Here is an 11,987-nt window from a genome sequence, read left to right as displayed (position 1 = left end):
GTCGGTGGACAGAGCCTGCCGGAGTCTTGGAGGCCCTGCTACCGATCAACACATTCCCCAATTCACTGACTCCACGGCTCTGAGGGGGAGGGTTAGGGTTAGGGTGAGCTCTCCGTAACGTCTCCCTGCCAGGGCCCGCCGCCTCGCGGTCCCCCCACTCCGTACAGCAGTGGTGGCGCCGCGACCACGCCCTCGCGCGTCGGCCCTTCCCTCAGCTAGCACCCTTCTCAGGGCGCCAGACTGGGTCCCGGCGTCAGGCAGCTACATCGCTGTGGTCTGTCACTGCGGAGGTCCCAGCCTTCGCGGGCCGGGGCCTCCGCCGCCCCGGCAGGACGGGGAGAAGGACCATGGCGTCCTGCGTGGGGAGCCGTACTCTGAGCAAGGATGATGTGAACTACAGGATGCATTTCCGCATGATCAACGAGCAGCAAGTGGAGGACATCACCATAGACTTCTTCTATCGGCCGCACACTATCACCCTGCTCAGCTTCACCATCATCAGCCTCATGTACTTCGCCTTCACCAGGTGAGGTAGGCCTGACCGCGCGCGGGGCGCCCGAGGCCAGAGGGTAGAGGCGACAGGGAAGCTGTGGCGGGGAGGATGGCCCTGTGTGACTGGTGGCAAGAAACCGAGTAGCTGCTCCACGCGTGCAGGCTCGCGTGGACACTGGGCCACGCAGCTCCTCCGCCCACCGCGTGGCTTACAGTCCTCTCCGCCTACTCTTCCACCTGCTACCCCTCACCTCTAAACCCCGTCTCACATTCGGTGCCTCGCGCCACACCAGGAGCTCATGCAGGTCACCTAGCCCGGTCACCCACATCCCTTGCTTTTCATCATTCCTCACACGTCACTACCGGGACGTTCTGCTCCGCAACCACTTTATCCGTGGTCTGTCCCTAGCACACCGCATGAATCATTTCATGACTGCACCGCTTTTAGAACAAACTACACACAAAACACATACGGAGGCCTGGTATACAACTAGATTCCCAAGGAACTCTTCTGGTATGCAGTATTGCCAGGAGTGCAAGTGCGCATGCATATGTGAGGTGCACCACACTGTTTTTCCAATACAACACCTCTTTTATGCATTGCATACAGTCATCTAACATAAGCTTTCCCCCAGTCTCAAACACCACTTCTATGCCACAGCGTCAACAGTTGCTGTTGACACACATCCCAGTGGACACCTCCCATCAAGCACAGCCCAATATCCAGCAGTTCTAATGCATTGTACTGCATAGGCTACAGCTAATCACACATCACACGGGGTAGACCCTGCCCTGTCATCCATCTCCTGATAGACATGCTGAAAGGAGACATTTCAAGCAATTGTGTAGTACCTGGAGATTACTACCCTCTAACAATACTAAACAAAACACATAAAATGTATACAACACAACAGAGCTCTCTTACTCCCCTAAAATATATGCATATGTTCAAAGCACTTCTAATAGGTGCATGTATTCATACTTTTCATGGGTACTGCTCCTGTGGCTTCTTGACCACAGCCAAGGAGCTAATGGATCCCACAGCACACATACCCCATTTTTATTTAGATTTGTATTATCCGAATTACATATTTTAAAGAGAGGAGAGTCATAACCTATCCACCAGACCATTATGACTTCCAAGAATGACTGCGAGAGACTGTTGGTTTCAAAATTGGCTGTGCTTTTAGTGAAGTTACTTAACTTTGTTCTGAGTAGGAGAGTCCATGCCTGCAGAATGAATAAAATTTTTATATTCACCTCAGGGTATGAAGACTAAATGAAAATGTGCACACCTTTTGAATAGAGTACCTGATATATGATACCTGTTAATAGCAGCTTTCTTGAGTTTCCACCCCTTCTTTTTCTTTGTGATAGGATTAGACAGTATAGCCTAGGCTAGCCTTGACTCCTCTCTCAATCCTGCCTTATTCTGGTGTTGTGAGTATAAGCTTGTGCCACCATATCCTGCTTCTCCTGATATATTTTCCAATGGTCATTCAAAGCCTGGGGAAATATGCAGAGGTAAATTGACCAGTCACAAGTATTGAAGAAACTTCTGGTATCTAGTAGAAGGGAAGACAGAGGCATGAAATGCTACATACAGGACAGCATTGTACAACGCAGACTAAATTGCAAATGTTTATTTTATGAATCACTTCAAAGATAGAAATAGTAGGTAATAGTTATTCTTTCTTAGGAGTGCCACGACCATCATTGTAAAGTCTGCTAATATCTTGCAGATCAGACCTGCCTTCCTATAGTTCTAGCTTTCGAGAGAAGTCACTTTGAGACTAATTATGGTTACCTTCAATTGCTCATCTTGCCATCTGATTTTACCACATAAAATATTTATGCCCATAAAATTTTTTAAACCCCAGTTTCCTCATCTATATACAAAATGAAAATATCACTATTAACATACCATAGGCTTGTCATGAGAATTAATCTTTTTTGATAGTTTAGCTTAGTGCATGACATTGCGTTAAGTGGTTAAAAAGCATGATTTCATTGTTTGATAATGTTTTCTAAGTTATATTTGTTACTGAATATAGTTTGTTCTGGAATTGAGAAAAATGTAGAGGCATTGGAATATGGACTTAGTATGACATACCTACTTGTTTCACAACTTCATCTAATAGGTGGGTTTTAAATGATAGAATGAGGTGGGCGGTGGTGGCACATGCCTTAATCCCAGAAGGCAGAAGCAGGAGGATCTTTGTGAGTTTGAAGCCAGCCTGGTCTACAAGAGCTAGTTCCAGGACAAGCTCCAAAGCTACAGAGAAACCCTGTCTCAAAAAACCAAATAAATAAATAAATAAATAAATAAATGATTAAATGATGAGGGGCTTCTTTTGAAATGAGAAAAGCAATTACACTATTTTATATTAGATGGTGAAAAGCGAGAATCAACCATATGTCCTTAATATTATTATAGGCCTTTTCAAAATAGATCTTTCTTTTTTCTAAGGCAGAAAGTAATGTTCTGGATTTTTTAATGCCATATTCTGTCTAGTTGATGCATTGAGGCAGTGCAGTATGAAAAATGAGTATGAATTTTAGCAGCTTGTCAAAAACAATTTAAAAAACAATCTGAACCTTGGGTTATGGATCTTTCCAGAAGTTATAACAATTTTATTTCTTCTGTTTCATAAAGAAATCACACATAAAGGAACTAATTAATCACACATTTTACCTTAACATAAACTCAGAAGCAAAATTAATAGAATTAGGAGTTATCAGTGTCTTTTTGTAGTAATTTATGATCCATGTAAGTGAGATATTATAGAGATAGCTCAATTTTACTCCATGAAGATTGAAAGTAATTTTTTTTTAAAATTTTTATTCTTCCTTTGGTATTTTTCCTGCATGTGTCTGTGTGAGAGTGTCGGATGCTCTGAAACTGGAGTTACAGACAGTTGTGGGCTTCCATGTGGGTGCTGAATCGAACCCAGGTTCTCTGGAAGACCAGTGAGTGCTCTTAATTGCTGAGCCATATCTCCAGCCCTAAATGCAATGGCTTCTAAAATGAAAAATTTTCATGTATGCTCTTTTGTAATGACCGTAGTACCTTATATAAACTTTCAGTTAGGTAATGTTCAGTGCAGTTCTTTCAATCAAACTTTTTTTTTTTTTTCGAGACAGGGTTTCTCTGTGGTTTTCCAGCCTGTCCTGGAACTAGCTCTTGTAGACCAGGCTGGTCTCGAACTCACAGAGATCCGCCTGCCTCTGCCTCCCGAGTGCTGGGATTAAAGGCGTGTGCCACCACCGCCCGGCTCAATCAAACTTTTAAAATATGGCTTAATGTTTGTTTTGCAAAGACTAGTTATCTAAAGTATTGAATACTTTGGGGGTTTTGTATTACCATATATAAGAATAGTGCCTGGTGAGATAATGTGCTATGGATACCCTGCAAGAATTTTGGAATGGGAAGGACTTGATACCTCAAACAAAATTCTGTGGTAAGGTTGGGTTTGTCCAGCAGTTCTTTTAAAGAGTGCTTTTGGGTTGAGAATCATTCAGAGATCCTTATTGATGGGAGGTTAAGTACAGGGTTTGATATTGGGAGATATTCAGAGATAGTGCCTGTTGATAGATTCTTATGGTCACTGAGGGCGTTTTCTTGGAAGGTTGCTTTTAAATATACCCCACTCCAAAACTTCACTAGAAAAGTCTTATAAATGGAGGAACCCTGTTCTCTGGTCCATTACTTTAAATGCAGTCATTTGACATAGTGACTTTTCAGCAGCCAAGACTACATAGTAAGATCCTGTCTCAAAAACAAAACACATACACCCCCCACCCCCAGATTGCAATCACACAAGGTTCTGCCATTGTTATCCATGATCTGAAGGGATGCAGGGAATTGGCAGCTCTGTTAGCACTTGCCAACAGGAATTATTCCATGTCTAGATGAGGTTGCCTCGTTGCAAATGGCTATTCCTATGTGATTATCAATTCATTTGTTCTTGTTTTCTCTGGATATGGAACTAAGAAGATAGAGGATAGATAAGGGGCAAAGGAGTGAACAGATATTTGATTTATTTTTAAGTAATGGTTTTTACTTAATTTCCCTTACCAGATTTGGAAATTACATCTTTTTCATTTTAACTTGGACCATTATTTCTGGCTCTCAATGCTTCTCTAGGAGTTTCTCCCGGACTTTCTGATTTTTCCCTCAAGACCATATGAAGACCCGATAGAAAATGCCTCCCAATACTACCAACGCGGTTGTCCTGGTCCTGCTTTTCTATATCATATCTTTTTCCTCTATGTAAGAGAAACCTTGATGTCTCTGGCACCAGCAGTGTTGATTGATGGTTTGTAGTAATAGCTCAAGAAGCACACAACTGAGGCCAGACCAACCCAAGAGGTAGACAGTACTGTTAGGCCACATTGTGTTAGGTTGCATTTGAAGGTCAGTTACCGTTAATCCTCATCACTTCTCTTTCCTAGTTATTTGAATCATTTTTAAATTAAATTAAGTAAACATCTTTTTATATTTTTCAAAACTTATCTCTTTTTTTTCTTTTTCTTTTTATTTCCCCCTAATAAGACCATAAACTTATTAAAGGGACAAGCTATGTTTCTTTGAGGTCATCTGTATAGACCCTTAGTGACTCAGATGTTTATTTGGTTTCGATGGTGCCCTACCCTAAAGAGATTATATATCAAGGAGTTACTACCTTTTGGGTTCCTCTTAAGTAAACAGAACTTTCAAATACTTGTTTGTTGTTTTAATCATAGCACAGTTTATCTTCTGATAGTATTCTTGTATCTCTAGATTTATGTTCAGGAGTCAGATTTTAAATTTCAGCTAGTTAAAAAACCAGGACTGGTCTAATCAGCTTGGTCTGCTTTCCTGGTTCTGGCCTTGTGTTCAGTGCTATTCAACAGCTGAACAATCCCTATTCCATTCAGCCTAGCTCTTTGCTTTCTTGGAGTTCACCTGGCTTAACCTTAGTAGATCTTTTGGGCCTTAACTATTCTCCTTTGACTATTTTAAGCTTTAACCCAGCAAATCACCAGCCCCTTGGAATGGCATACCCTCAGGCCTATCTTTCAGGCTTATTTCCTGTTAAACCCAAATTGTGATCCTGCCTGCCCCCTGCTGGTAGGGTAGCTGTGTGCCTACCACCTGCAGAAAGTGCAAACTGGGTATGGAGGCTCTATCTCGTGGTGTAGGTTGTCTTTTCCACTTTTGCTTCTCAGTGTCTGCACACAGCATACCCTTTAGACTCAGGCAACTCCTTGGCTCACCCTGGTACTGCTGCTGTCTCTCTCTCCTGACTCCTCTTGCCCTCTCAAGCTCCCAGTATCCTTCACAGCTCATTTGGATGGTTCTTTTCATAAGCCCCTTTCTTGATGTTCTAAGAAGCACAAAGGATGACTTGTGAATATAGTTCTCAATGCCTCTTATTATAGCTTTTCTCATTGCAATAGTTGTGTTTCCTGTCAAATTGTTGAGGCCCAATATCTTTCATCTTTGGAAGGCCCAACATCTTCTATCATTGAAAGGATGAAGGATGTCCTATGCAAACTTGAAAGAAGTTCTTTAGTGAATGGGTTTTTAAGCAAATAATTCTTGACCAAGCTCCCAAATTCCTTTAAGATTGAATGAGTGCATTGTTAAAACTATGACATCTGGATGACATAGGTCTACCTTGTAATTTAGGATTACATTTTCACTGGGAGAAATAATCCTTGGTTGTGACATGGTTTATCTAATTCAAGAACTCAAATTAAAGGAAACGAGAGGAGAGTAGGGACACATAGCCTAGAGACCTTTGTGTCATAGTGAAGAGTAGATCTTGTCATCTTTCTGGTTCCATAGAGAATAGCCCTGTCTAATCATGAATAAGTGGTGTTGCCTAATCTCCTGAAGACTATAACCCAGTTGCCCATAGATGTCAGAAATAGAACTGACACAGAATCTGAGTCCCAAAGCTCTCCTGACTTCTCCTTTCCCTACTCTCGTCGTGCTCTCTCTGGGTGGTTTCTACATTATTGGATCCATGGTCACCAAGTGGTGTTTGGAAGCCTGACTAGGCTGTTAATATCTTGTGTGATCTCAGCAGGCCCCTGCATGTGACCTTTTGCAGGGGACAGGAAAGTCTGTCAGTGGACTCTTTATGTTAAGCTGGGATCTCCTTCATGTTATCCAAATCCCACCCACTCTGTCATATCATCTGGAGCATTCTTGCCACCACTTCTACCCCCACTCCCACTATATTGCAGATGCTTGCTATAAACCTGCTGTGAGCACTGAAGGACCCTTAACAGAACCAGATGGGACCTGTGCCTTGGGGAACTTAATGAAAATCTTGTTCACAGCTGGCATCTTTGCATTGTCATTGTCTGGCCAATACTCTTCAGCACAGGTCAAGATTAGCAGAGAAAGAAGAGGACTTTGTGTCCCCAAGCCTGTATATCAGTGGATGAGAAACCTTGACCTAGAACCTGCATTCCAAAGTCCCCCAACACAGCATGAATTGGATGAAGGAGCAAATGGAAACAACAGAAGAATGTTGAGACGTGTGTGGGCCCTTTTCTAAGTAGCTGCTAAGTTCATTTAATCCTTAGAAGGATCTCATGAAGTAGAGTTTATGTCTAGTCTTTATTAATGGAGGAGGAAACAGGCCCAGAGAAGTTAAATAATCTGCCTAAGATCTTATAGCTGGCATTTCAGCTAGAGGCTACATCCTTTATTACTGCCCTGTGTGGCTCCTACACAGGAGACAGCTTAGAACCAGTCCTGAGGTACAGCTATGATCACCTCACACCTTGAGTGTGAGGAAGACTGAGGAGGTAGTTTACTCAGAGCAGGAAGTTTGCTCAGTGAAGCCCAGAACACAGTTGATAACAGTAGATAAGAGTCAGGTTCTTGCCTCTGAGTGGGATTGTGGGCATTACATGACTCTTTCTGCCAAGTTCCTTGTTATGAATAACTGGAAACTGTCTATGCATCTCAATACAAGGCTAAATCTCTCAATGATTTGGAGTTTAGAGAAGATGGACTCACAGCAGTCTTTGAAGTGTGCGACCTTGTGTGTTCAGGTTGTCATGAGGCTAGCTGGGCAGCCCTGCAGTGTGTTTCGTTCCTTTTGTGCCCGCACACCTGTGCTAAGTGCAATAGACACTACATTCCCTCTGTGCCCAGGGCATGCCAGACTGTGAAGGTAGGACTGTGTTCTGGTAGGACTTGGATTACTAACTTCACCTGTCCCCTTACTCAAACTCACTACTGGGTTTGATTCTCCTGTTCAGTATTTTTCCAGTTTATTAAAGTCCTTATATATTTTTTTCTCACTAGGCAAATACAAAACTTCCATAGCTAATATTGTTTCATCACTCTTTTTTTTCCTCTCAGACATTAAATAGACCATTTTTGGTTTTGCTTAATAATGTCACTCAAAAATTAGAGGTTACAGGTTGTTTTTATTATTAATCATCATCATAATTATTAATAACAATAATTACAAGGTTATGATCTATTATTATTATTCCTTTGAGATAGTCTGTCTTGCTTTGTTGCTCAGACTGACTTGAAACTGATCTGTAACCCAAGTTGGCCTCAAACTTCCAATCATCCTGCATCAGTTTCCTAAGTGCTGAGCTCACTAGTATGATTACTACACCCAGTTTTGATTTTATATCCTTAGTATTAACCTCTATTTCCCCATTTGTATTTGCTTTTCTTGAGTCCCACATGTTATCAGTCAGTGTCTATCAGCCTGTCATGCTCTTTCAACATAAAGTGTCCAACATAGTGTTTGCATAGTAGCTCTTCCTTATAAACTGTCAGTCCTCAATATCTGTTGAGTGTGTAGCATGTGTCAGGTCCCAAGAACAGAAGGGAATAAGTCCCTATTTCAGAAATAGGCTCTGGCAAGGTAGACAGGGAACACATCGACCAACAAAGGGACTAGTCCAGTTTACTGGAATGGTGAGGCAATAGACAAGCCATGCATGGGAGGAAAGTTATTCTGTTTCTGCTCTGAGTTTAAATCTTATAATTTTTCCCCTCTTGATTTTCTTTTTCCTGATTGCTTTCTTGTTACCTGTTTCTATGCTTCTTCCTGCGTCTTCTAGGTCCCCAGCTTTCCATTTTCAAGAGTGGCTGATGTAACCTTGTTACATTGCTCTCTTCCTTGTGATCTCTTCATTCTGACTTCTTGAAAATATTCTTACCACTTCCTGTATCAACCAAGTACATCTTTTGTTATTTTATCACCGAAAGAGATTTCTCACAAATGAATCTTGTGTTTTGATAAGTTGGGTTTTTTTTTTTTCTGTATGTGTGTGTTTAAGAACAGTGGGTCTCAAATGCATGCTTGAGTAGAATGGTAGTGTTTAAGATGACCAGTTTTATTTATATATTATTTTATATAATTTTGGTGGTGGAGATGAGCATTGTGTGTGCTAACGTACTGAGCTGTGCCTTTAGCCCCCGGCTGCCTTTCCTGTAAGAGCTGAGCTGTATTAGGAGAGTGTTGGTTTTAGGAAGTGATACTAAGCAGTAAACTGTGTGTAGCGACTTTGCTCAGCAAAAGAAACTCTGCAGTCTTTGGGTGTTAGATTATGGAAAGTGTCCTGCGTCTTGGTTTCCTGTTCAGATCTGAGAATGAATTCTCAATGTTTTCTTTTTTCAGGGATGACTCTGTTCCAGAGGACAACATCTGGAGAGGCATCCTCTCGGTTATTTTCTTCTTTCTCATCATCAGTGTGTTAGCGTTCCCCAATGGTGAGTGATATCCTGAGCTGTTGTAGTTCTCCTGTGCATCACATCCTTCTGACTCTCTGAGGTGCAGATTACAAGATGGGTTTTGTGTAGCAGGTGGGCACAGACTCCTCCTCTCAGCTCTGTGTCCCCCTTCTCGTCCTTAAATGTGTTCGTTTTTTTACTATGTGATGGCGATAACAGGAAGATAATTGTGAGGGCTAACTAAATTAATAATGTTAAATCCATGTTTTGACTTGTTCTTTTATTGCTATAACAAAACACATGGGACTATATGCCTTATAAAGAATGGAGGTTTTGAAACTCAGTTTGGAACCTGAAAGTCCATTCTACTTGTTATTGACCTTTAGGTGAGGGTTATCTTTTCATCATGGTGCATTGTCTCATGAAGGAATTCTGCACAAGAGGTGGATGGGGTGGGGAGCCTCACCTGGGAAGACTGGATTTGATATTTTATAATAACCCTTTGATGAAAACCAGGGTCCTTAGAGAACTGCAGTATTCATTTTAAGGGCAGCACTCAGTGACCTCCCACTAGATCCTGCCTCTGACAGCTTCTACTACCTTTTCCCAACACTGGGATCAAGTTCCTGACATATGAGCCCTTAGGAGTCAAACCACATGCAAACTATGACAAATGCTAAGCTCTCTGTAACTGTTCTTTTTGTTTTTTTGTTAGTAATTTTTTTGGGCGTGGGGGGGAGGGGACGACAAGCTCTACCTATATATATTCCATGGCTGTCTGGAATTGGCTATACTTGAGTGCTTGATCTTCCTGCCTTGGATTCCTGAGTGCTGGGATCACACAAGTGATTACAGGCATATACTGTCATGCCCTGCTCAGCTGTTCTTTCCCTGGATGTTTTTATTATTAACAGCTGTACAGTACTGAGTTACTGTTACTTTTTTTTTTTTTGCTAAAGACAGAACTAGCTCCAATGAGTGTTTACTTAAAACAATTTGCTATCTGCTATCACAATTGTCTTTGCTGTTGTATATTTGTATCTATTAGAAATTTGATGATTATGGACCCGCTCTGTCAGGATTAGAGAAAGGAAGAAGAAAAACCTTTCTTGCATGCTTCTAATTAACTCATACCTTTCCTCTGAAGTGTTCCTTATAAGTTGCTATGTCTTTAATCCCTTTTATGTCTCCTTTCTAGATTATTCAGTGCTTGTTCTCTGTACCCATTTCTAAATGCTCAGTATATTTTATTTTTCTCACACCTCAGATTTTTTTGCAGCCTTTCTTATGGGTTATGTTCTAGGGATCTTCTCAAATTTTAAATGACATCCTTTAAGATGTCTTCATCATGTAGGCTCCCATGCTTCAGTAGATTGCTATGTATGGCATAGCAATCTCACTCTGAATGTTACTGAATCTGTTGGAGATGATCCATGGCAAAGGCCTTCAGGTTTCCCAAACTGCTGACAGTTCAGTTTTGTTTTGTTGTTTTGCTTCTCCTGTGTAGCATTGTGTTTATAAAAATATAGTAGTTTTTGCTGGTAGCATAGAAGTTAAGACAGTAGACCCACAACTCTGAGTTTCTTCAAGAAGGAATTTTAAGTGGCCTTGTTATTTGGAAGCTGAGTTTAACTTTCCTAGCATTTTAGCCTGTATTTGTTTTCATTTGTGTGCTTTGTGTGCTTGTGTGTGTGCATTCACAATTGTATGTGTGTGGAGTGGAGGCCAGAGGTCAACACCAGGTGTTTTCCAGGATCACTTTTCATCTTATATATTGAGGCAGGTCTCTTAACTGAACCCAGAGGTCACCAGTTTCTCCTCAGATGCCCTTACTCTACCACTGATGGATTACACATGGACCATCGTACCTGCCAGGCAGTGTTATGGATGCTGGGAATTAGAACTCACACTGTGTGGATAACTTAATTATATCCTGAACCATCTCTCAAGCCCCAACTTGAGTTTTTAAATTAAATTTACCTTTAGTGGAAATCTTGCACTATTTAAAAACCTACAAAAATTATAGAGATATAATAATTTTTCTTTTCCTTGATGATTGATGGTTTTATTTATTTTTATTAATTTTTTAATTAAAAATTTACGTCTCCTTCCCACCTCCCATTTCCCTCCCCCTCCCCCCATGCTCCTCTCCCTCCCTCTCCAATCCAAAGAGCAGTCAGAGCGATTGATGGTTTTAATTATTCACAATTCCTAGGATAGGAAGACAAGATGTACATTATTGACATTGCTGTAAAATTTGCTATTAACAGCTCCCACTGTCAAATATCTTTTTGGCTCTACGTGCTTTCCTTTTCCTCCATATAAACTTCATTCAGGGTCTTCAGATTTTAAGCTTAGAAGGAGCTTTTGTTCCTTATACAGTGCCTTGTCCAGTGGTCACTTTTTCATGACTTGAAGGCATATTTGTTTTCTGATTATTTTGAGTCCAGAGCTTTTTGAAAATTTGAGGTGAGTCTCAGTCACCCTGATTTGAAAGTATATCTTTCCTGGTGCTTCTTCAGTAACTGGGCCCTGCAGTTTCTTTCACAGATGCCAGTGGCATGGAGGTCAAGGGATTAAATCTATCTGAAGTAACATTTGGTGTGACTTCTGAGTTTTCCTCCATTTTCCAGTGAAGCCCTCCAATCGTGCTCTCTCTCAGCATGGGACTGTGCTTTTGTTTTGATTTGGGAAGGTGAACCTGTTAATGTGGGTGGGTGCAGGCCCATGTGTGCCATAAGACACGTGTGGAGGTCAGTGATAACCTCGGCTCTTTGTGTTTTGCACTACA

General features: G+C 41.4%; 1 protein-coding gene across 2 annotated transcripts in view; it reads left to right on the top strand.

The window, feature by feature from the left end:
- The first annotated feature begins 166 nt into the window (after window positions 1–166).
- The window catches only part of Ptdss1 (phosphatidylserine synthase 1), a 50,874-nt gene continuing 39,053 nt past the window's right edge, over window positions 167–11,987 (top strand). The window contains exons 1-2 of one of the 2 annotated variants that reach the window (XM_041637496.1): window positions 167–526; window positions 9,144–9,235. In XM_041637496.1, coding sequence (XP_041493430.1) covers window positions 348–526; window positions 9,144–9,235 — 271 coding nt within the window. In that variant the 5' untranslated portion in view covers window positions 167–347. Of the gene's footprint in view, window positions 532–9,143; window positions 9,236–11,987 lie in introns of both variants that reach the window. The other variant, XM_041637497.1, reaches the window with a different exon arrangement.

Source organism: Microtus oregoni, unplaced genomic scaffold (genome assembly GCF_018167655.1).
Source record: "Microtus oregoni isolate MIOR12 unplaced genomic scaffold, Mior012 000053F_ref0000044, whole genome shotgun sequence".
Taxonomy (NCBI): domain Eukaryota; kingdom Metazoa; phylum Chordata; class Mammalia; order Rodentia; family Cricetidae; genus Microtus; species Microtus oregoni.
Note: the sequence above shows the minus strand (reverse complement) of the source record. Positions and strands in the feature narration are given on the sequence as shown.